At 43.8% G+C, this 27,143-nt stretch overlaps 1 protein-coding gene across 4 annotated transcripts in view; it reads right to left on the reverse strand.

Moving 5' to 3' along the window:
• Positions 1-5,125: 5,125 nt before the first annotated feature.
• Positions 5,126-27,143, reverse strand: part of LOC141046703 (caM kinase-like vesicle-associated protein) — a 209,199-nt gene continuing 187,181 nt past the window's right edge. For 3 of the 4 annotated variants that reach the window (XM_073541305.1, XM_073541307.1, XM_073541306.1), the window contains exons 4-11: positions 19,178-19,252; positions 9,956-10,094; positions 8,797-8,917; positions 7,998-8,073; positions 7,790-7,926; positions 7,037-7,115; positions 6,010-6,097; positions 5,129-5,928 (exon numbers count right to left, since the gene is read on the reverse strand). In XM_073541305.1, coding sequence (XP_073397406.1) covers positions 5,677-5,928; positions 6,010-6,097; positions 7,037-7,115; positions 7,790-7,926; positions 7,998-8,073; positions 8,797-8,917; positions 9,956-10,094; positions 19,178-19,252 — 967 coding nt within the window. In that variant the 3' untranslated portion in view covers positions 5,129-5,676. Of the gene's footprint in view, positions 5,929-6,009; positions 6,098-7,036; positions 7,116-7,789; positions 7,927-7,997; positions 8,074-8,796; positions 8,918-9,955; positions 10,095-19,177; positions 19,253-27,143 lie in introns of all 4 variants that reach the window. The other variant, XM_073541304.1, reaches the window with a different exon arrangement.

Genomic DNA, 27,143 nt, shown 5'->3' on the forward strand with positions numbered 1-27,143 from the left:
AATATAACTACTATAAAACTGCTTTTATGTACAAGAATATAACTACTGTTATACTGCCCCTAACTACTATGATACTGCCCCTATGTACAAGAATATAGCTACTATTATACTGCCCCATGTACAAGAATATAACTACTATAATACTGCCCCATGTACAAGAATATAACTACTATAATACTGCCCCTATGTACAAGAATATAACTACTATAATACTGCCCCTATGTACAAAAATAAAACTACTGTTATATTGCTCCTATGTACAAGAGATTAGCTACTATAATACTGCTCCTATGAACAAGAATATAACTAATTTAATACTGCCCCATGTACAAGAATATAACTACTATAATACTGCCCCTATGTACAAGAATATAAGTACTATACTACTGCTTACATGTACAAGAATATAACTACTATAATACTGCCCCTATGAATAAGAATATAACTACTATAATACTGCTTACATGTACAAGAATATAACTACTATAATACTGTTCATATGTACAAGAATATAACTACTATAATACTGCCCCTATGTACAAGAATATAGCTACTATAAAACTGCCCCATGTATAAGAATATAACTACTATAATACTGTCCCTATGTACAAGAATATAGCTACTATAATACTGCCCCATGTACAAGAATATAACTACTATAATACTGCCCCTATGTACAAGAATATAGCTACTATAATACTGCCCTCAAACTTTTCGGATTTTGGCGCGCACGGCGCACCGTCAAAAGTGCGCAGCGCAGGTCAAAGCGCAACTAGCGCACGGCCTGCGCACGATCTGCGCACCCTATGCTAAAGATAGGGTGCGCCGATCGCAGGCGCCGCTGTGCGCTAGGAGGCGGCGCTACAAGCAAGGGGCGGGCACGCCGGGCAGAGAGCCGGTTCGGGGGCGGAGCTACCCCCGGCCGTGCGTGCGCTTAAAAAGCGCTAATGTGAAACCACCCTAATACTGCCCCCTATGTACAAGAATATATCTATTATAATACTGCCCCTATGTACAAGAATATAATTACTATAATACTGCTCCTATGTACAAGAATATAACTACTATAACACTGCTCCTATGTACAAGAATATAACTACTATAATACTGCCTCCTACGTACACGAATATAACTACTATAATACTGCCCCTATGTACAAGAATATAATTACTATAATACTGCTCCTATGTACAAGAATATAATTACTATAATACTGCTCCTATGTACAAGAATATAACTACTATAACACTGCTCCTATGTACAAGAATATAACTACTATAATACTGCCTCCTACGTACACGAATATAACTACTATAATACTGCCCCTATGTACAAGAATATAATTACTATAATACTGCTCCTATGTACAAGAATATAACTACTAAAATACTGCTCCTATGTACAAGAATATAACTACTATAATACTGCCTCCTATGTACACGAATATAACTACTATAATACTGCCCTTATGTACAAAAATATAACTACTATAAAACTGCTTTTATGTACAAGAATATAACTATTGTTATACTGCCCCTAACTACTATAATACTGCCCCTATGTACAAGAATATAGCTACTATAATACTGCCCCATGTACAAGAATATAACTACTATAATACTGCCCCTATGTACAAGAATATAATTACTATAATACTGCTCCTATGTACAAGAATATAATTACTATAATGCTGCTCCTATGTACAAGAATATAACTACTATAACACTGCTCCTATGTACAAGAATATAACTACTATAATACTGCCTCCTATGTACACGAATATAACTACTATAATACTGCCCTTATGTACAAAAATATAACTACTATAAAACTGCTTTTATGTACAAGAATATAACTACTGTTATACTGCCCCTAACTACTATAATACTGCCCCTATGTACAAGAATATAGCTACTATTATACTGCCCCATGTACAAGAATATAACTACTATAATACTGCCCCTATGTACAAGAATATAACTACTATAATACTGCCCCTATGTACAAAAATAAAACTACTGTTATATTGCTCCTATGTACAAGAGATTAGCTACTATAATACTGCTCCTATGAACAAGAATATAACTAATTTAATACTGCCCCATGTACAAGAATATATTTACTATAATACTGCCCCTATGTACAAGAATATAAGTACTATACTACTGCTTACATGTACAAGAATATAACTACTATAATACTGCCCCTATGAATAAGAATATAACTACTATAATACTGCTTACATGTACAAGAATATAACTACTATAATACTGTTCATATGTACAAGAATATAACTACTATAATACTGCCCCTATGTACAAGAATATAGCTACTATAAAACTGCCCCATGTATAAGAATATAACTACTATAATACTGTCCCTATGTACAAGAATATAGCTACTATAATACTGCCCCATGTACAAGAATATAACTACTATAATACTGCCCCTATGTACAAGAATATAGCTACTATAATACTGCCCCATGTACAAGAATATAACTACTATAATACTGTTCATATGTACAAGAATATAACTACTCTATTATAATACTGCCCGTATACAAGAATATAACTACTATGATACTGCCCCTATGTACAAGAATATAACTACCATAATACTGCCCCTATGTACAAGAATATAACTAATATAATACTGCTCCTATGTACAAGAATATAACTACTATAATACTGCTCCTATGTACAAGAATATAACTAATACTGCCCCTATGTACAAGAATATAACTACTATAATACTGCTCCTATGTACAAGAATATAACTACTATAATACTGCTCCTATGTACAAGAATATAACTACTATAATACTGCTCCCTATGTACAAGAATATAACTACTATAATACTGCCCCTATGTACAAGAATATAACTACTATAATACTGCCCCAATGTACAAGAATATAACTACTATAATACTGCCCCAATGTACAAGAATATACAGTACTATTATAATAATGCCCCTATGTACATGAAACATGAATATAACTACTACATTACTGCTCATATATACAATAATATAACTACTATAATACTGTCCCCCATGTACAAGAATATAACTACTACAATACTTCCCTCTATGTACAAGACTATAACTACTATAATACTGCTAATATGTACAAGAATATAATTACTATAATACTGCTCCATATGTACAAGAATATAACTACTATAATACTGCCCCTATGTACAAGAATATAACTACTATAATACGGTCCCCAATGTACAAGAATATAACTACTATAATACTGCTCCATATGTACAAGAATATAACTACTATAATACTGCTCCATGTGTACAAGAATATAACTACTATAATACTGCCCCTATGTACAAGAATATAACTACTATAATACTGCCCTATGTACAATATAACTACTATAATACTGCTCCATATGTACAAGAATATAACTACTATAATACTGCCCCTATGTACAAGAATATAACTACTATAATACTGCCCCTATGTACAAGAATATAGCTACTATAATACTGCCCCATGTACAAGAATATAACTACTATAATACTGTTCATATGTACAAGAATATAACTACCATATTATAATACTGCCCGTATACAAGAATATAACTACTATAATACTGCCCCTATGTACAAGAATATAACTACTATAATACTGCCCCTATGTACAAGAATATAACTACTATAATACTGCTCCTATGTACAAGAATATAACTACTATAATACTGCTCCCTATGTACAAGAATATAACTACTATAATACTGCCCCATGTACAAGAATATAACTACTATAATACTGCCCCTATGTACAAGAATATAACTACTATAATCCTGCCCCTATGTACAAGAATATAACTACTATAATAATGCTCCCTATGTACAAGAATATAACTACTATAATACTGCTAATATGTACAAGAATATAATTACTATAATACTGCTCCATATGTACAAGAATATAACTACTATAATACTGCTCCCTATGTACAAGAATATAACTACTATAATACTGCCCCTATGTACAAGAATATAACTACTATAATACTGCCCCTATGTACAAGAATATAACTACTATAATACTGCCCCTATGTACAAGAATATAACTACTATAATACTGCTCCCTATGTACAAGAATATAACTACTATAATACTGTCCCCTATGTACAAGAATAAAACTACTATAATACTGCCCCTATGTACAAGACTATAACTACTATAATACTGCCCCCAATGTACAAGAATATAACTACTACAATACTGCCCCCTATGTACAAGAATATAACTACTATAATACTGCCCCCAATGTACAAGAATATACAGTACTATTATAATAATGCCCCTATGTACATGAAACATGAATATAACTACTACATTACTGCTCCTATATACAATACTATAACTACTATAATACTGTCCCCCATGTACAAGAATATAACTACTATAATACTTCCCTCTATGTACAAGACTATAACTACTATAATACTGCTAATATGTACAAGAATATAACTACTATAATACTGCTCCATATGTACAAGAATATAACTACTATGATACTGCCCCTATGTACAAGAATATAACTACTATAATACTGTCCCCAATGTACAAGAATATAACTACTATAATACTGCTCCTATGTACAAGAATATAACTACTATAATACTGCTCCATATGTGCAAGAATATAACTACTATAATACTGCTCCTTGTGTACAAGAATATAACTACTATAATACTGCCCCTATGTACAAGAATATAACTACTATAATACTGCTCCTATGTACAAGAATATAACTACTATAATACTGCCCCTATGTACAGGAAATAACCAGAGAAGCATTTTCTCTTCTTACTTAAATATATCTCACTGTCTCAGTACTACTGGAATGGCAATGGTCCTGCTGTGTGGGCACAGAGGTTAGAGACAGAATGATATCATATTTTGAGCCCCCAATCATACACCCTTGACAATAATGATCTCTAAAATTATAATATGACATGTCGGTCACAGACCTAATATGATTGTAATAAGCATCCAGATGGATAGATCCTTTGATGTCTAAACATCACAATTTGTCTGCCAGTAACAATTATCCATAAACTACCTGTCCTGTTCTGCATTGTATTACAGGAGGCGTAATGACGCACAGATTGTTGTACTTTTTTTTTACTTTCTCTTTATTGGTTAAATCCGTCCCTTACTGCCAGGGTACCGGCCTCTGTGGCAGAGTAAGGGAATGCAGATCAAACTAGAACATAGAAACATGCAGATGACATGCAACAGGTCACCCACCCAGAGCCAGGTTGAAAGATATGAAGGACATGGAGTCTGAAGAGCAGGTCTGCCGGAGACCCTCTGACTGGTGAGCTATGCGGTATTGGGTGTCAGTCTTGGGAACGTTGTCTATGAGTTAGTGGAAATTTGTGAGGTGTTGGTGATTTTGTTCATTTATAAAACTATTAATCAAACTATGATATGTAGGAAACAGTGTCTTGTCTGTGGTCAGTTTACATGCTGCAAGATGAGGAGATGTCTTCTCAAGTTTGGTCCTATGTTTGTTCCCAAGGGGTCGTCAGTTCCTTCGCTCTGACCTCTTCCAATGTCAGGTGAAATTTTGAGCAAATGTCTGTGGTGAAGATGGCCACTTTTTTCGTTTTGATTTGTGTGGAAGGATGGACTGAGTGCGCACTACGGAGGACCCCCAAGCTCTGGATGCCCGGATGAGTGTTCTCCACAGTCAGCAGTTTGCAGCGCTCTGTTGGGATTCCAGTCTACCTTTGCAATACTGTGTTGGGAGGGCGAGGACTGGGGAGAAGGGCAAGCCTCCACTGTGACTTCATGGGATACGCTCATAGAAGATCTCGGGGTGACAGGAAGGCGCCCGGCCGTGCCCTCGGAAGCTCTCAATCGTTGCATGAATGTGGTAACTCGTATGGCTTTCTGTAATGGGCAGAGACCATAGTAAATGTATATTGGTTGCTAGCGTTACTCCTTACTGCTGTAAGGTCCTATGTTACTCACCCTCCATTTGGCTTTAGCAAAGTTCTTTTCAATTTGGGCACAGACTCCTTCTTTAAGATTCCTCTCGGATGCTGCGTTTCCTGAAATCCTATTAACATGGCAATTTTGGAGAAAAAAGGTAAATACAGCTGCATTTATTATGTGTAGATAGTGTGCATAACTTGTATAGATCCTGAGTTACATCCTCCCAACACATCACAAGCCGCTTTCAACACCCTGCTGGTTTCCTGTTGGCTCTCAGGTTGCCCTCTTTCACGTCACACCGCTGGTTCTTTATCTATACAGAACATGCCTTGCGAGTTCACACCAATTATCCCAAAATACACTAAACCAGAACAGAGAACATTATCAGTCATCATGCACGGAACTTGTCAGTCGGCAGCAGAATTTTGAATGCAGCTGGATGGGAAAAGTGTATAAATCATGATGGAGCTCAAGCTAAAGTAAAGCGAAGCGATTCAACATTGTACATATAGATATAAGGGCCACGTTTTAGAGTCTTCATTTTTTTTCTTTAAAGCAAGCAGTTTTTAGTTCATTTAAAGGTTCTGTAGAAAAATTAGAATTTACCTCCCGCCTCCTTGTGAGTGTGGCGAGATCAAGCATACTCCATTCATTCGCAGTGAAAACACCGGAGATAGCCAAGCGCTGTGCTCAGATATCTGCGGCACCAGAGGAGAAGCTGAGCACCTGCAAGGTGCGGGTTAAAACATGGCTGCCTCCAGAAACAATGCCACACATGTACACACATTTATTTAAGTGAATGTGGTTTAACTGCAATACCACACACAACCTGTTCACACGAGTGGCACTGTTTTAAGCTGAAATAACCATATTTTTCTACTACAGATTATTTCCTTGAAGTTGGCTAAAATGTGCAGAAGCCATCCTTGGCTTGGCCAGCTCCAGTGAACCTTCTCACAGGCCGGATCATGCACGCTATGGCTGAACCTCTACTGCCTATTTTCCTATTTTGATGCATTGTTTCTTTTTTTTTTTATTTATTGTGGAGGGCCTGAACTCTTACCAGATGTGTCCTAACGCCTCTTGCGCCGTGATTCTTTGCTCCTGGTCCAGCTCCATCAGACGGGACACAAGATCTTTTGCTATAGGAAGGAAGTGTGTGGTGAGTCATTGGTTCTTTTCAGAAACCACTAATTCTAATATTTCGTATACTAATACCACTGATAGCGGCATAACTATATTATATACAGTATACTGGTCACTACCATATTCACATGTTACCCTAATGCCACGGATGTGCATCACCAATGCCACTTAAAGGGGCAGTGTAAAGTTCGTTCTTCAGGAGCACACCGCCCCTCTACCTCCAAGACTCCAGCTTGTCAGGGTGCGGTGCGCTACTAGAGAGTGACAGAGCTTGGTCGCACAGCTGGCCTCAAGTGTGCGCGCTCCCATACTGCGAGCAGAAGGAGCACGGGATCTCAAGTTAGCTGCATCCAGTGATCCTGCAAGCTGTATATCAAAGAGATTGCAAGCGCACATTCCTTGCCTAGGAGACCGGCCACCTCTGATAGTCTTCAGAATGAAAAATCCCTTCATCTTTTAGAACAGGGAGGATTTCTAATAAGTGTTAAACTGGAAAGTTGCTTAATTTTGCAAGCACTTTGAGAAAATCTCTCTTTCTCGCAGCCTTTGCATACTTAGTGACACTGAATGTGGCATGTGTGTGTCACTTTGAGGAGCATTGCTGAGTGTTGAGAATCAAAGACAAAACCAATACAGCCTCCCGGCATCACTCTGAGGATTTAGCATGTACCTGATGCAGAGATCACGTCCCAATATGGAGAATCAAACTCATATTCACAGGCCAGAATTTTGCGGAAAATCTTCCTGTTGTGATTCTCACTGTTTTCTTCCTCATTTTCATCATAGAAAGGAGGATTCCCTGAAAGACTGCAGAACCGAGAGATGATAAAGGGACAAGCTATGAAATAAGGAACTATTAATTATTGATTGGTACTTACAGGATGTACATGACAACCCCAACGGCCCAACAGTCTACAGGACGGCCATATCTGTGCCGGGACACCACCTCAGGGGCTGGCAAGACAAAGGTGACATCCTGCTATTAGAACAGATATATATACAGGGTGAGCCATTAATATGGATACACCTAAATAAAATGGGAATGGTTGGTGATATCAACTTCCTGTTTGTGGCACATTAGTATATGGGAGGGGAAAAAACTTTTCAAGATGGTTGCTGACCATGGCGGCCATTTTGAAGTCGGCCATTTTGGATCCAACCTAATTTTTTTTAATGGCAAGAGGGTCATGTGACACACAAACTTATTGAGAATTTCACAAGAAAAACAATGGTGTGCTTGGTTTTAACGTAACTTTATTCTTTCATGAGTTATTTAGAAGTTTCTCTTTGGTTACAGCCATTGACATGTCGCAGAGGTTAACACGTGAGGAGCGGATAGAAATTGTGTTGATGTCTGGTGAATGCAGTACCCGGGTCATTGCAGCAGATTTCAATGCAAGACACCCTACGCAAGAAAACTGTCAAAATTCCCATTTTATTTAGGTGTATCCATATAAATGGCCCACCCTGTATATTAAAGATGTCTGAGATCATAGATGCAGACAAAAACACAATGTTCATCCTGAGCCTCCTGGTTCATTAATAGTTGATAATTTAAATGCCACTCAAGGTCTATGGAAAGTTGGGTGATAACCTCTAAGAGAGAATTTTTTTCTTAAATACCATTATAACCCCCTTTGACATTATAACATCTTCTGCCAGATTCTTGTTCCTTACCTAAATACTCTGGAGTTCCACACGGTTCTGTAATTTCTCCGCTCTCGAAACATGACAGGTAGAAATCTCGCAGGACGACCTTGGAGTGATTATTGTGATTGTAATACATTAAATTCTCCAGCTGGGGGAAACAGATACACATATTAGGGTCCGCCAGCTCCATGCGCCCCTCCCTTCTGTACTTTTTAACCTCTTTACCCAGGAGACTTAAGCTGCATTTATCTCCGTGATGCTTTTTTCTAGAACAGTCAAGACATAAGTACAATGAAATCATTAAAAAAAAAAGTACTTCTTATGCTGAATTATGTTCTCCTTATAAATATGCTCCAATTCTACCATCACATTATGAGATCGAACCATGAGCTGCTGCTGAGAAAAAAAACAAAATAAAGTTGTTTTACCACTAAATATATTTATCACAGGATAGGTGATAGATGTTTAACCCCTTTGCTCCCAAGAACAGAACGTCCTCTGTGCACGCACGACCACTGCTCTATTCACTTCGTGGAGGTAAGAACAATGGTCGTACATACGACCACTGTGTTTAGACAAGGACTCATACATTTATCATCTATCCTCTGGGTAGGGGATACATGCATTTAGCTGGAAAACACCTTTATTAGTAGAGTTTACACTTCAAGCAACCAATCTCCATCTTTAGTATCCCTCTTCAACAATTGCTAGACACAAGTGGTCCGGCAGAGCGCCGCTGTGTGCGCTAAGACTCATGCACATATTAGTGCCATCTATCGACCCTTGCCCGTGGCATGCAGAGATAGTAGTTGCACTTACAGCAGTATAATGATCACACATAGGATCCGCGGACCTGTTGCACAATCCACCAATATAAGGTCTCATACAGCGCTCGATCAATTAACTCGCAGAGCATTGTTTAACTGTCTCTTTGCCAGGTCTTGGCTCATCATTAACTTAGCTCAGCTTCCCCTCATTAATTAAAATGAAGGACCGCTAAACCCAACACCAAGAAAAAAAAAATCATGAATGTAATCAATATACATTATCACAGATACCAGAGTAAAATTATTTAACCCTATTGAATGCTGCCGGAATTAGCAGTTCCCCCATTTGACCCATACTGAATTGAGGTTGCCGATGTTTGTATATGTCTATCACGGCAAAGTGTTGACTGACATTATACCTTCAGGTTTCGATGGATGATGTGGAGGTTGTGCAGATAGGCTACGGCCTCCAGAACCTGGCGGATCACATTACTGGCATCTTTCTCAGAATAATAGCCTTGCTCCAGGATCCAGTCAAATACATCTCCTCCTGTGGCCCTGTGAGATAACGTGCGTTACCATAAGACGCCGAGAAGAAGATCTGTCCACTCCAATCACCGCAAAAAAATGTGAAGTGTAATGCTGCCTGTCATAATACACTCCGTGATACACACTTAGGGATTGTCACAGCCAAAAATGCTTCCCAGCTAATTTCTCTACAGAATTTACAGTAAAATATATAGATATAGTTATTAGAAGGAAAATATAAAAAAAAGGAAGGAAAAAAAAAGCTACATATGCCACCTCTAGAAAGGAGTAAGGGATGAGGGATAAGGGTAAAAATACCTCACATAAGTGTGCAAATATCACCTCTATATAATAACTTGTGCAAATGATCAGCTTGGCTGGTCTCTTCCTCAGACCAGTTGGGAGTTAATGCATTCCTCTCCAGTTACTGGATGTGTGGCCCCATACTCTCCAGTCATTGCATGTGCGGCCCTGTCCGCTGCAGTCAATATATGCGCATTGCGCAGTCCTTTCCCCCTACATTTATTATGCACATCCCATGCAGTCGCTAGGCAAGCGGCCCGTCCCCTGCGGTTCGCAACAGACGTGGTTCATCACCTACAGTTACTACGCATGCGGCCCAACCAATGTGGTCACCATGAACCTCCCCTGTCACTTCTGGTCATTACACATGCTGCCTGCCTCCTGCATTTCATACTCAAGTAGTCCGTCCCCTGTAGTTTGTACACACGTGATCTGCCCCTGCAGTTCGTAAGCACATGGTTAAAGTTTGTAAGCACGTGGCCCATCCTCTGCGGTTCGTATGCACGTGACCCATCCCTGCAGTTCATATGCATGTGGCCTGTCCCCTGCAGTTTGTACGGATGGACACCGTACCCTGCAGTTTGTGCGCTAGAGGTACATTCTTTTATGACTGCCAAAGCACATTCACATGGGTAACGTACAAACCAGAAAGACAAATATCTGAACCTGACAGTTCCCTGTTCAGAATAGGAAAAGCCCATCTCTGACCCTGGTATGTCCCTGCCTGACCATGGAGTTTCGACCCCACTCTATAGTGGCAATCCCTGAATATTCTTAGCAGCTCTTAGGATCTCTAGAGTAGCAGTTCTATAAAAGAAAAAAAGAGTAATCACACATAAAGCAACTGCAACCAACACAAACAACAGCACAGTGAATGAATCCAACAAAGTCTATCACCAGCAGGAAACACTAGTAGGGAAGGTATCTAAAGCCTGGAGTGAGGCTTTAGACCTGGCGCAAATCCTGCACTTACGGACATACTCATCCACATCTTTTCGAGCACTCTTCCAGTAAAAGGATCTGGAAACCGCACTCCAGGTGGCAGAGGAACCAGGATGTCCAGCCAACACCAAGTCATGTAATTCATTAAGAAGATAGGTGAGAAGCGAGGACAGCACAAAAAATTTTCTGGGTGGCAAGCCATCTGGTAACCCATCCTGAGCCTCCATAATGCGCTGTCTGAGATCGATACCCAAAGCGCCCAACACCACCTATTCACTAAGAATTCTGATGGGATTTTTGTCCCTCAACACTGGAGCAAAGCTCAGTAAAAAGGCATCCACCTTAACATTCTTAGCACCAGAGAGATATGTCACAGATAAATCAAACTGAGTGAAAAAAGAGAAGTAACATGACTATGAAGTAACCTTAGAAGTAACATCACTTTGAAGTAACCTTAGAAGTAACATGACTTTGGGTAGGAGGAGAATTATAAATTGCGGATACTTGAATAGGATGGCCGGTGACAAAATCACTGTCAATGTGATCTGCCAAAGGCAGAACCTAAGTCAACAAATGCCGAGATACTTATTAATTATACCTCCAGATTTGGTAACCAAAGATATTTGTAGAAGACAACCAGTAGTATACATGAAAGATAACTTCAAACTGTTAGGAATGGATCAGTGTCGTTACATCTTAATTTTTTCTTTTATATCTTCTTTACCTTTAAGAAATTTATTATTGTATTTGAAACACTGATTCATTACATGACCCATTCGACCGCCATATAAACAGAAGGTGTTTCATGTACAATTCCCTCCTTGAACTCTCTGCAGGCCCCATTTTGCATGGGTTCACCTGCCTCAATAGAATGAGAGGGAGAAAACACAGAACCAGTCTCAAATGTGTCCTTATCCCTAAGACATTGGTCCGGGTGCACTGTCAGAGACATGGCCTCAGACCAGAACAACAAAAAGGAACTATACACCATCAAATAACATATTCTACTAGAGAGACCCTGGCAGAACTGACTGCGGAGAACCTGGTCATTCCAGGAGGTCTCCACTGCCCAGCATCTAAACTGAGAGCAGTAATCCTCCACTTTACGATTTCCCTGAACCAAACTACGGATCATTGAGTCGACAACCGCAATCTTATGTGGGTCGTCACAAATGAGCCCCAGAGCAGAGAAAAAAAAGAGTCAACAGAGGAAAATGCTGGAGAATCCTCAGGCAAAGAAAGTGCCAAGCCTGAGGATCTCCACGGAGTAACGACAAAACAATACCCAAGTGTTGACTCTCTTTCCTGGATGAGGTTGGCCGGAGACGAAAATACAATTTACATGAAGCAAAAAAGATGCAAAACTTAATTCAGTCCCTGTGGAAACAGTCTGGTAAATTTACCTTAGGCTCACATGACTGATTAGGGTGGAGTAGAACCTATGGAAAATGCAAGCTGTTGTTGCTGCTTGATGTCTGCCACTTCCAAAGACAAAGTTTGCAATTGCACGATCAGGGTGTCCACGATGACTTCGTGGCACACCACAAATGGAGTGGGCTGGTGATAATGTTATGACTGCTACAGTACATTCATATGGGTAGCATACAAATCAGGAAGACAAACACCTGAAACTGCAGTTCATACACACGTGGCCCGACCCCTGTAGTTCGGTCATACGTGGCCTGTGTCCCCTGAAGTTCGCACACACGTGGCCCATCTCCCTGAAGTTTGTACACATGTGGCCCATCCCCTGCAGTTTGCACACACGTGGCCCGTCCCCTGCAGTTTGTACGCACGTGGCCCGTCCCCTGCAGTTTGTTCGCACGTGGCCCGTCCCCTGCAGCTTGTATGCATGTGGCCCATCCCCTGCAGTTCGTACACTTGACTCGTCCCCTGCAGTTCGTACACTTGTCCCGTCTCCTGCAGTTTGTATACACGTGGCTCGTCCCCTGCAGTTCGTACACTTGTCTCATCCCCTGCAGTTCGTATGCATGTGGCCCGTCCCCTGCATTTCGTATGCATGTGGCCCGTCCACTGCATTTCGTATGCATGTGGCCCATCCCCTGCAGTTTCTTACGCATGTGTCTCATCCCCTGCAGTTTGTACACACATGGCTCGTCCCCTGTAGTACATACGCAAATGGCTTGTCCCCTGGAGTTCGTTTGCACATGGCTTGTCCCCTGCAGTTCGTATGCACATGGCCCATCCCCTGCAGTTTCTTACGCACATGACCCATCCCCTGCAGTTTGAATGCACATGGCCTGTCCCCTGCAGTTTGTACACACGTGGCCCGTCCCCTGAAGTTTGTACACATGTGGCGCCCCTGGGGCTCAGTCGCCACAGAGGTGCTGCACCTCCTCCTGAGGTGTGGTGCCCCACCATCCAGGTAAGGTGGAAACTCCTGACCACGCTTCAACACCTGCACCCCACACCACAAAGTAGTGTAGCAAAGCACCTTCGGCGGCTCCCTGCTTGGAGTATAGTACAGCACCCATTGGTGGCTCCCTGCTTGGAACACGAAATGTGCTGGGAGGTGGGTGGAGTTAGATTACATTACAAGGAGCGGGAAGAGTTTAGGATGACAGTTCAGTTGGTTAGAGAGTTGGAGAGAAGAAGATCCCTAGAGAGAGGGATAGATGGATGCAAGTGCTGCAGCAGATCCCAGTGATCTGGGTCTGCTGGCACGGGAAAGGGAGAGAGAGCAACATAGACTGAAAGCTTGACTCTCCATAGAAAGAAAGGATTAGTAGGGAACGTGAGGAGTAAAAGAGAACAGAGGATGTGGGTGATAAGAGAACCCTTCCAAGAAGTTCTAAGCGCAAGGCCGGGGCCCGGTCCCCGAGGTTGTATGGATACTAATGGTCCTGCAGCAGACACCGGAGGAATAGCGGTAGTGACCACTTTATTCCCACACAAGACTTGGGGGCACAACAGTAACTGGATAGTGAGCCGGGACATAGTAGCAAGGAGTCCCCGAAGCAGGCTACAGCTGTCTGCCGTACAAGTAGAGTTCATAGGAACATCAGACAGGAGGAACTCCAGTGTAATTCAGTACTAGGAGTACTTCATCTAAAGGCGCTATAAGAGGAGACGTTCAGAAAGGCACAAGTTGGCAGAGTGTTGGAAAGGAGTATTCCATCTGGCCTGGGGGTTGACTGAGTCCCAGACCCGGAGGACACGGCACGGAAGCGGGCACCTGTTTGTACAACAGACTGTGAGTAAAGCTTTGGAACTACATGCCCTGGTGTCCTCTACTCATTCCAGCGTCAACCTGCCCGGCACTGCTACATCCCCTGCGCCTAACACTACACCACCTAAGTGTCACCATATCTACTCTGCCCTGGGACAACAGCCTTGCCTGTGGAGGGCTATACCATCACTGCTGCACCACCCCATCTGTCCCAGAGGATCTGTCTGCAGCGTCGGCCTAACATCTACATTGCCGAACACCACAAGTGGCGTCACGACTTATTCATTCACACTGAACATTTACAATGGGCGCCCAGGGCCACGGGCCGGGACACAGCTACCGTGACAACTTCCATTGAGATCCACCGGACGCGGTACCGAGTATCCCACAGCCCTGGGTGTGAGGGCGTCCCAACTTGGAGTCACAAACAGGATGACGAGACCCAATGCCATCGGGTTCTGTGTGCCTACGATTTATTGAACTTTAAAGTTTGTGGAGATGTGCCGAAGACCCTATTTGATAGACTGTAAAATGTACGCTAAAAATGGCCGCTGGCGCGGTGAAGAAGGGCGTGACAACATGGGTGGTCCTAAGGAAAGACCGCGAACTGTTCTGGGCCTCCCCTGTCTAAACTTCTATGCAACTGCAACATGGCCCACCCTCCGAGGGGTTCGTGTACTGGCTTGGTATGGAGGAGTAGGAAAAAGACACCGCCCTCAGAAGGAGGGGCAAAGGTCAGTGGCGGGAAAAGAGCCCAGACAGGAAGAAGAACGCGAGAACGCCATCTTGGAAGGAGAAGGGGGAGGCCTTTAGAGCACGCGGAGGTCGATCCGGATCTCCCCGGCGCCATGGCTGAAGGCTCTAACCACGTCTCCGGGATGAACCGCCAACAGCTGGAGGACGAAATAACCCAGCTGACGTGCCGTCTGCGGCAGGAGGCTTTACGCAGGGTGAGCAGGCTGCACGCCCAGGAGGGGCCTACGCCACCGGCACCTCTGGACCCGGTACCTTTCCAGTCGGTACCTGCTGTTACAACTGTCACCCCGGTACCTTCACCAATGGTATCTGTCACCGCCGAACCGGACTGTCCTCAGGCAGCGCAAGTATACAACTCCACGCTGTCCATACGGCTGGTCGCGGCCTGTCCGGAAGAGACACCGGAGACCCCGGGAGCTGAGGCCGTGCTCCCGCCTGGACCTGACGTGTCTGCGCAGAGCCCACCGGAGACCCCCGCGAACCGGGCCGCCATGATCATCGCCGCTGACACCGGGGACCCCATCGTGCCTGTACCGGACCTGAGACAACGCCGCCGGGAGGCACCAGGTATAGATCCGGGCCCTCCTAACGGGTTACCCCCTGAATTTACATTGTTGGAGGCTGGCTTGCGGGAGCTTGAAATGGGGATGTTGGATGAGCCATCCGGGGGCAGCAGGCTCTCGTAAATGGGGAGGTGGAAGAGGTCCCTACTGAGAAGGGTCCGGCTGGAGCAGGCGCGCACAATCCGACACCTTCGGGGCTGGGAGGAATCCAGGCTGCTTGGGGATATTGAAATCCCTTGGACACAAAGCCCCGTGTGGCTGCCTACCAAAGCCAACAGGCCGCAGCGTCCCAAGATGTCAGGTCCCGCCTCAGAGCAACAGTGTTGTGAGTTCATTTTCCCCTCCGTCACTGAGGCCTGGTGAACTCCCTATTCTAGTGAAGGAAGGTAGTGAGCCTAATTATCAGGCACCTGGGACTAATGAAGACGATTGGCTGAGTGGAGTCTCTGACTGGATTTAAGGCAGCCTACGCCCTTTCTGCCCTGCGGGTGATTTCTCTGTGGACTCTTGGACACCAGTCTGATTCCGGCTCTCCTAAAGCTAAGTTTTCTGTTTTGCCTTTTTGCATTTAAGATTTGTTTTTGTTTCTCTTGCTTTTTGGATTCTGCCACTCCCTGCTGGAGTGTGCAGTGTTCCTTGAGCTCTGTCTTCTGAAAGTACCTGAGTGCTGATTTAGTTTTTGAAGCTTAGTTGCTTCAGGGCCATTTTTATATCAGCTTGTTGGCTTGTGTTTCTGATAGGGTTTTGGCAGATTGCAGACAGCAGCCTTCCTATCCGTTCCTATCTAGGTAGTTTTTGTCCCCGTCTTTGCTCAGCCTGTCTTTCTGTCTGTGTAAGTGTTTTTCATCTTGCTTCACCGTCATTATATGTGGGGGGCTGCCTATTGCTTTGGGGTCTGCTCTGGGGCAGTTAGATTTCCCCTTTCCTTCTTTAGGCCTATGTATCTCTCCGGCTGTGATCGAGGGGTCTAGGTCATCGTAGGAACCCACCACGGCTACTGCTAGTTGTGTTGATAGGTTCAGGGGTCTGCAATCTGATAGTTGCCAACTTCTCTGGTTTTCTGGACTTAGCTAGCATTTCTGTTTTTTGCCTCCTATGGTGACTCAATCATAACACAACAGTATCGCCCGCACTGGAGGAACAGTATCCATTAGTACCAGCTGCTCCTTCTGTTGCACTCCCAGTGGCGGAGGCCTCATTATCCACCGTTGTTGTCATCACCCCGGCTGTATCTCAAGCAGCAGTCATGCCGGATGAGAGTCAGCAATTCCTCAACCCAGCAGGGTACCCAGAGCATCTCCCTGGAAGCAGCAGTCCAAGTCAACATCTTCCAGTACCCCAGGAGGGGACAACTAGCCAGAACCTGCAAAATGATTAACTTTGTTGCCCAGGAAGGTATTTGCAGCGGTGTGCTTTTTTTCTAATTTTGTTCATCATGTTTTTCTTTTCGCACTTTTGTTGCCCAGTTTGATTGGCAGCGTTTCTTCATTTGGAACTGTGGAGATCATGGATGCTGAATGATCCGGAACTGTGTTTGTAAATAGTTGCACCTCTTTAGGTGCCCTCTCTTGGTTTTACATAGACACTTTGTGAAGATAAGGTCTACCTCATCTGGAGCATGACTCCAATCAAAGGACACTGCAAGAGATCCCGGCTGGGAACGGTGTCCAGCACTTACAAGAATTATTTAAAGTTTTAATGTGAAGTATTTGATAATGTGTCTTATGATAGCTTTTATATAAGATGTAGGAATGTTTTAATAAAGAGATGAGAGATTTGAATAAAGAATGGAGATTTGGAAAATGTAGGTGGTGAACCAGGTATCAACGGTTATCACTTTAAGCTAATGACAGAAAAGTAGAAATTGTGAAAAAGGAAAGATGATGAAGAATGAAACTTGCACTTTTGAATTAAGACTTTAGATAGTTAATTAAGAATTCTTTGCAACGTTCAAGAATGAGTGCCTCTCACATTGAGAAGATTAGATAAGACCTGTTTACTAAGCATTGCCAAAAATTTTGTATGTTCCCGTGTTTGTCAACTTTGTTTGCCTTGCAGCCCGCGGACGTGCTGTGTTTAACGGGGGGGTATGTGGTGCCCCTGGGGCTCAGACACCACAGAGGTGCTGCACCTCCTCCTTAGGTGTGGTGCCCCACCATCCAGGTAAGGTGGAAACTCCTGACCACGCTTCAACACCTGCACCCCACACCACAAAGTAGTGTAGCAAAGCACCTTCGGCGGGGCTCCCTGCTTGGAGTATAGCAAAGCACCCATTGGTGGCTCCCTGCTTAGAACACGAAACGTGCTGGGAGGTGGATGGAGTTAGATTACATTACAAGGAGCTGGAAGAGTTTAGGATGACAGTTCAGTTGGTTAGAGAGTTGGAGAGAAGAAGATCCCTAGAGAGAGGGATAGATGGATGGAAGTGCTGCAGCAGATCCCAGTGATCTGGGTCTGCTGGCATGGGAAAGGGAGAGAGAGCCACATAGACTGAAAGCTTGACTCTCCATAGAAAGAAAGGATTAGTACGGAACGTGAGGAGTAAAACACCTACATTGCCGAACACCACAGGTGGCGTCACGACTTATTCATTCACACTGAACATTTACAATGGGCGCCCAGGGCCACGGGCCAGGACACAGCTACTGTGACAACTTCCATTGAGATCCACCGGACCCGGTACCGAGTATTCCACAGCCCTGGGAGTGAGGGCGTCCCACACACGTGGCCCGTCCCCTGCAGCTTGTATGCACGTGGCCCATTCCCTGCAGTTCATACACTTGACTCGTCCCCTGAAGTTCGTACACTTGGCCCATCTCCTGCAGTTCGTATGCTTGTGGCTCGTCCCCTGCAGTTCGTACATTTGGCCTGTCTCCTGAAGTTCGTACGCATGGGGCCCGTCCCCTGCAGTTCATATGTATGTGGCCCATTCCCTGCAGTTTCTTACGCACGTGGCTTATCCCCTGCAGTTTGTACGCACATGGCTCGTCCCCTGTAGTTCGTACGCCCATGGCTTGTCCCCTGCAGTTCGTATGCACATGGCTTGTCCCCTGCAGTTCGTATGCACATGGCTTGTCCCCTGCAGTTCGTATGCACATGGCTTGTCCCCTGCAGTTCGTATACACATGGCCCATCCCCTGCAGTTTCTTATGCACATGGCCCATCCCCTGCAGTTTCTTACGCACGTGGCCTGTCCTCTGCAGTGTGTATGCAAGTAGCGCATCCCCTGCAGTTCTAATGCACGTAGCCCATCCCCTGCAGTACGTATGTACATTGCCCATCCCCCGCAGTCAATATATACACCTCCCCTCGGGTCACTGCACTGTGTAGAGCCTCTATAAAGCAAACATGAAACTTACAATTCTTGAATAATGTAAAATTCTTTCTTGGTTTCAAAAGTATCGATCAACTGCAGGATGTTTGGATGATTCACCCTAAGGAGAGGAAGAGAAGATAAGACATGAAACAGGGCAGCAGAAGGTGGTGCATACAATGTTGGCTATCTCTAGGCTTCCCATCGTCGTCTCTTCCAGATACATCATTATCATTGGTCCCTGACTTGTGGCTCTCCTGCTTTCTAGAAACGACAACCCCTGGGGCAGTCTAGGCAGTTGTACTTTTACATCTGATGAACAGGCATCATTTGGAGACAACCACCATATACATTAAACTCTGCATTAGAAAGATTAGATCACTGAAGGATTTACAGGAGCAGCTGTTATGGGGGATAAATCTCTCATTACTGGATAAAGAATGAGACCTGCTGCCCCTTAAAGATATTGAAAATATATATAAAAATATACAGGGACATAGAGGTTATACAGTTTTATCCTAAAGCGAAAAGAAAACTCTTTTTGTAACATTTTACTCACTGAATCTACAAGAAATGTTTAATACCTTCGTCCCAATTCATCTGCTGGGCTCCATTAACAACTAAACTTCACTTCTAAATGATACCCTCCCCTATGTAATATCTGCTGAAATGGGAAACATGAATACCCGGCCCTTCTATGAATCCTATCTGCATATGACAGATGATGGAGATTATACTTGCAAACATCTGCCAGATGTTCTCCTTTATGTAACGGGTCAACCATTTATTTAAAATGTCCATCATGTAATACTTTACATCCGCTACAGCAAGGAAAATAAAGGCCCGCCAACGGCAGCTGGTCTTCCGGGATGATGATCAGTTACTTTAAATACTTTGTCTATTTTAGTCCCATCATCTAATTTTAGTTACGTGATTTTTTTTTTCTCCGTTCGCACTCAAAGCTAAAATCAGCGTTCTTTTTTAAAAGGGAACCTGTTGCTACACTAACTATAGAAAACATAGGCCTTGAGTCACCAAAATTAGATTTTTTTACATTAGTCTTTAAGCGTGTACTGAAATAAGAATCTTCAAATTTATTAAGATGGGTGCACATCTTTCAGAGGCCGTGCCTCACCTCACCTCAAGAAACGTGTCCAAGTGAGGCCATTTCTACTGTAGCTTGCACCTCCTTGGTGGCATAAAACGTTTAAAAAAATGATCGGACCTGCTGGAAAAAAATCATGGAAGACACAATGGCCCCCGATTCATCATGTGCAGATTTTTTTAAGCCACTTTTCATTCATGCCTTATGATATTCGTTGCTGGTTTTTTTTTGCAAAGGTCTTTAAAATCAAACGCAAGGTTCATGAATTTTACAAAATTAAATTTTTTTTTTTATCTTTAACCTTTTTCGGGGGACTTTTTAGCACAAAAAAGAACTTAACGTTTAATCAAAAGAAATGGAATATATAAAATTACTAAAGGGGTGGTGACTGGTGTACATTTGCGAGAAATTTCAAACAGTTGCAAGTTTCAAAACTTCTTGAAACCCCGAACCTCGCTCACAGTGGCGAACTGAAAAAAAAAATTACGAACACAGGAGAAAAAATATAAAATAGGCTTCAAAAAAAGGGCAAAACAGACCTTATAAGAATGCAAAACGTCATTACACAGTAGTGATTCTGCCAGCCGTTACAAAATATGTCTCATTCTCTGCTGTCATCGCTCCTGAACTGATGCTCTGGGACCCCTGCCGGTCTCTGCTTACATTACAGCATCAGTGACCTGTTGTACCCACACATAATAATGTCATCGCTCCTGAACTGATGCCCCAGGGGCCCCTGCCGGTCTCTGCTTACATTACAGCATCAGTGACCTGTTGTACCCACACATAATAATGTCATCGCTCCTGAACTGATGCCCCAGGGGCCCCTGCCGGTCTCTGCTTACACTACTGCATCAGTGACCTGTTGTACCCACATATAATAATGTCATCGCTCCTGAACTGATGCTCTGGGGCCCCTGCCGGTCTCTGCTTACACTACTGCATCAGTGACCTGTTGTACCCACACATAATAATGTCATCGCTCCTGAACTGATGCCCCAGGGGCCCCTGCCGGTCTCTGCTTACACTACTGCATCAGTGACCTGTTGTACCCACATATAATAATGTCATCGCTCCTGAACTGATGCTCTGGGGCCCCTGCCGGTCTCTGCTTACACTACTGCATCAGTGACCTGTTGTATCCACACATAATATTGTCATCGCTCCTGAACTGATGCTCTGGGGCCCCTGCCGGTCTCTGATTACACTACTGCATCAGTGACCTGTTGTACCCACACATAATAATGTCATCGCTCCTGAACTGATGCTCTGGGGCCCCTGCCGGTCTCTGCTTACACTACTGCATCAGTGACCTGTTGTACCCACACATAATAATGTCATCGCTCCTGAACTAATGCCCCAGGGACCCCTGCCGGTCTCTGCTTACATTACAGCATCAGTGACCTGTTGTACCCACACATAATAATGTCATCGCTCCTGAACTGATGCCCCAGGGGCCCCTGCCGGTCTCTGCTTACACTACTGCATCAGTGACCTGTTGTACCCACACATAATAATGTCATCGCACCTGAACTGATGCCCCAGGGGCCCCTGCCGGTCTCTGCTTACATTACAGCATCAGTGACCTGTTGTACCCACACATAATAATGTCATCGCTCCTGAACTGATGCTCTGGGGCCCCTGCCGGTCTCTGCTTATACTACTGCATCAGTGACCTGTTGTACCCACACAAAATAATGTCATCGCTCCTGAACTGATGCTCTGGGACCCCTGCCAGTCTCTGCTTACATTACAGCATCAGTGACCTGTTGTACCCACACATAATAATGTAATCGCTCCTGAACTGATGCCCCAGGGGCCCCTGCCGGTCTCTGCTTACACTACTGCATCAGTGACCTGTTGTACCCACATATAATAATGTCATCGCTCCTGAACTGATGCTCTGGGGCCCCTGCCGGTCTCTGCTTACACTACTGCATCAGTGACCTGTTGTATCCACACATAATATTGTCATCGCTCCTGAACTGATGCTCTGGGGCCCCTGCCGGTCTCTGATTACACTACTGCATCAGTGACCTGTTGTACCCACACATAATAATGTCATCGCTCCTGAACTGATGCTCTGGGGCCCCTGCCGGTCTCTGCTTACACTACTGCATCAGTGACCTGTTGTACCCACACATAATAATGTCATCGCTCCTGAACTAATGCCCCAGGGACCCCTGCCGGTCTCTGCTTACATTACAGCATCAGTGACCTGTTGTACCCACACATAATAATGTCATCGCTCCTGAACTGATGCCCCAGGGGCCCCTGCCGGTCTCTGCTTACACTACTGCATCAGTGACCTGTTGTACCCACACATAATAATGTCATCGCACCTGAACTGATGCCCCAGGGGCCCCTGCCGGTCTCTGCTTACATTACAGCATCAGTGACCTGTTGTACCCACACATAATAATGTCATCGCTCCTGAACTGATGCTCTGGGGCCCCTGCCGGTCTCTGCTTATACTACTGCATCAGTGACCTGTTGTACCCACACAAAATAATGTCATCGCTCCTGAACTGATGCTCTGGGACCCCTGCCAGTCTCTGCTTACATTACAGCATCAGTGACCTGTTGTACCCACACATAATAATGTAATCGCTCCTGAACTGATGCCCCAGGGGCCCCTGCCGGTCTCTGCTTACACTACTGCATCAGTGACCTGTTGTACCCACATATAATAATGTCATCGCTCCTGAACTGATGCTCTGGGGCCCCTGCCGGTCTCTGCTTACACTACTGCATCAGTGACCTGTTGTATCCACACATAATATTGTCATCGCTCCTGAACTGATGCTCTGGGGCCCCTGCCGGTCTCTGATTACACTACTGCATCAGTGACCTGTTGTACCCACACATAATAATGTCATCGCTACTGTGCTGTTGCTCTGGGGCTCCTGCCGGTCTCTGCTTACACTACTGCATCAGTGACCTGTTGAACCCACACATAATAATGTCATCGCTCCTGAACTGATGCCCCAGGGACCCCTGCTGGTCTCTGCTTACATTACAGCATCAGTGACCTGTTGTACCCACACATAATAATGTCTTCACTCCTGAACTGATGCCCCAGGGGCCCCTGCCGGTCTCTGCTTACACTACTGCATCAGTGACCTGTTGTACCCACACCTAAAAATGTCATCGCTCCTGAACTGATGCTCTGGGGCCCCTGCCGGTCTCTGCTTATACTACTGCATCAGTGACCTGTTGTACCCACACCTAATAATGTCATCGCTCCTGAACTGATGCTCTGGGACCCATGCCGGTCTCTGCTTACATTACAGCATCAGTGACCTGTTGTACCCACACATAATAATGTCATCGCTCCTGAAATGATGCCCTGGGGCCCCTGCCGGTCTCTGCTTACACTACTGCATCAGTGACGTGTTGTACCCACACATACAGTTGTGGCCAAAAGTATTGACACCCCTGCAATTCTGTCAGATAACACTCAGTTTCTTCCTGAAAATGATTGCAAATACAAATTCTTTGGTATTATTATCTTCATTTAATTTGTCTTAAATGAAAAAACACAAAAAGAATTGTCCTAAAGCCAAATTGGATATATTTCCACACCAAACATAAAAAAGAGGGTGGACAAAAGTATTGGCACTGTTCGAAAAATCATGTGATGCTTCTCTAATTTGTGTAATTAACAGCACCTGTAACTTACCTGTGGCACCTAACAGGTGTTGGCAATAACTAAATCACACTTGCAGCCAGTTGACATGGATTAAAGTTGACTCAACCTCTGTCCTGTGTCCTTGTGTGTACCACATTGAGCATGGAGAAAAGAAAGAAGACCAAAGAACTGTTTGAGGACTTGAGAAACTAAATTGCAAGGAAGCATGAGCAATCTCAAGGCTACAAGTCTATCTCCAAAGACCTGAATGTTGCTGTGTCTACCGTGCGCACTGTCATCAAGAAGTTTAAAGCCCATGGCACTGTGGCTAACCTCCCTAGATGTGGACAGAAAAGAAAAATTGACAAGAGATTTCAACGCAAGATTGTGCAGATGTTGGATAAAGAACCTCGACTAACATCCAAACAAGTTCAAGCTGCCCTGCCGTCCGAGGGTACAACAGTGTCAACCCGTACTATCCGTCGGCGTCTGAATGAAAAGGGACTGTATGGTAGGAGACCCAGGAAGACCCCACTTCTTACCCCGAGACATAAAAAAGCCAGACTTGAGTTTGCCAAAACTTACCTGCAAAAGCCTAAAACATTTTGGAAGAATGTTCTCTGGTCAGATGGACAAAAGTAGAGCTTTTTGGGCAAAGGCATCAATATAGAGTTTACAGGAGAAAAAAAGATGCATTCAAAGAAAAAAAACACGGTCCCTACAGTCAAACATGGCGGAGGTTCCCTGATGTTTTGGGGTTGCTTTGCTGCCTCTGGCAATGGACTGCTTGACCGTGTGCATGGCATTTTGAAGTCTGAAGACTACCAACAAATTTTGCAGCATAATGTAGGGCCCAGTGTGAGAAAGCTTGGTCTCCCTCAGAGGTCATGGGTCTTCCAGCAGGACAATGACCCAAAACACACTTCAAAAAGCACTAGAAAATGGTTTGAGAGAAAGCACTGGAGACTTCTAAGGTGGCCAGCAATGAGTCCAGACTTGAATCCCATGGAACACCTGTGGAGAGATCTAAAAATGGCAGTTTGGAGAAGGCACCCTTCAAATATCAGGGACCTGGAGCAGTTTGCCAAAGAAGAATGGTCTAAAATTCCAGCAGAGCATTGTAAGAAACTCATTGATGGTTACCGGAAGCGGTTGGTCGCAGTTATTTTGGCTAAAGGTTGTGCAACCAAGTATTAGGCTGAGGGTGCCAATACTTTTGTCTGGCCCATTTTTGGAGTTTTGTGTGAAATGATCAATGTTTTGCTTTTTGCTTCATTCTCTTTTCTGTTTTTTTCATTTAAGTCAAATTAAATGAAGATAATAATACCAAAGAATTTGTGTTTGCAATCATTTTCAGGAAGAAACTGTGTATTATCTGACAGAATTGCAGGGGTGTCAATACTTTTGGCCACAACTGTAATAATGTCATTGCTCCTGAACTGATGCCCCAGGGGCCCCTGCCGGTCTCTGCTTACATTACAGCATCAGTGACCTGTTGTACCCACACATAATAATGTCATCGCTCCTGAACTGATGACCCAGGGGCCCCTGCCGGTCTCTGCTTACATTACAGCATCAGTGACCTGTTGTACCCACACATAATAATGTCATCGCTCCTGAACTGATGACCCAGGGGCCCCTGCCGGTCTCTGCTTACATTACAGCATCAGTGACCTGTTGTACCCACACATAATAATGTCATCGCTCCTGAACTGATGCTCTGGGGCCCCTGCTGGTCTCTGCTTACACTACTGCATCAGTGACCTGTTGTACCCACACATAATAACCGCAGGCAAATAGTTGAATTTCCCGGGAAGTTTTCATAGTTTTTTGTTAGTTTTCTTTTGTAGTAGCAGAATATCCATGCCATTCCTGGTTATCTGTGGTCTGTCATTGCAGCACAGGCTGACAAAAATGGGGCAATGGCAGAAAGTTTGATAATGTCTGTCAGCCCTTTAGGTAATAATATAAATGTGAAATATGTAGGTTCACGTACTGTATTAATGTTCATCCTGGTCCTCTTCCGTCATGAATATTACAGAGAAAAAGCAGAGGGAAGAATGTACAGGAGCAACAATTTGCTATCCTGGGGGCACAGTCATCGCTGCCCGCTCCTGAACTTCCCATCATCATTATGCGCCAGCTTCTATATAAATCTGCATTACATTTAGGGCGGTGTTAAAAATATCCTCAGATAATGGCAGTAATATATTTTAATGTACTTTTGTCAGGAGAATACACTTGGCAGCATGTGTTCAGGCTCAATGTAGAAGTGAGAGCACTTGCGTGACAGTCGCTGTGATGCGCTCATTAATAGCACGTAAACCTGCCAAGAATACCTTCCACGGCGCGGTTTATACAGGACGCCCGCTGAACTATTGTTCTGTATATTTAAAACAGCCACTGTCAGCAAATTGTACCGCAAAACAAAAACACAACTGAGCATTGTGTCACAGGAAACTGGGGCAAAATAACTGATAAATATGTATGAAAGAGAAACTCCCTGCAGATCGCCGCGGATTGTCACAGTGATACATAGAAGGCAGTCACAGTGCCCAAAATAGCCGGCACATCACTCACTGGGTAGGAGAGACTTCAGTTCTTAAAATGAAAAATTGCATTAACCCCCTTCCTCAAATTTTGGTACACTTACTCATTTTCTTCCAAATTGACAGGAAGGGAAATACACATTTGTGCCTTTATTTGATCCGGCCTCAACCCCATTCATTGTCTTAAATAATCCAATTATAGGTTGTTATTTTTTTTTTTTTTACCCTTTAGGGTATGTAAAAAAGGGGCTCAAATGCACTCGCCTTAAAAGGCCAGAACACCCGGGAGGACTTGCTGAATAACGGTTTTGTCCAATAGGGCCTATTGCTTTAAATTATGTCGTTTCGTTGGACAAAGTGAGGGCCATGGTTGTTCATAGGCCGCCTCTGGATATGAAAATACAGTTTTTGGAATCTTACAGAAGCCATAATCTCCTCCCAAGGCCTGGAGTTAGAGGGAGCCTCTGGATAAGATAATAGGACTTGACCTAAATGGCCCATGACAGTTGTGGGGTTCTGAAACAGGATCCTTAATCCCTTAATGACTGGAGCTTTTTTAGATTTTTCGTTTACATTTTTCGCTCCCCTTCTTTCCAGAGCCATAACTTTTTATTTTTCCATCAATATGGCCATGTGAGGACTTATTTTTTGTGGGACGAGTTGTACTTTTGAACAACACCATTGGTTTTACCATGTCGTGTACTACAAAATGGGAAAAAAAATCCAA

The sequence above is a fragment of the Dendrobates tinctorius genome, unplaced genomic scaffold, assembly GCF_039654945.1.
Source record: "Dendrobates tinctorius isolate UK_male_01 unplaced genomic scaffold, ASM3965494v1 ptg000120l, whole genome shotgun sequence".
Taxonomy (NCBI): domain Eukaryota; kingdom Metazoa; phylum Chordata; class Amphibia; order Anura; family Dendrobatidae; genus Dendrobates; species Dendrobates tinctorius.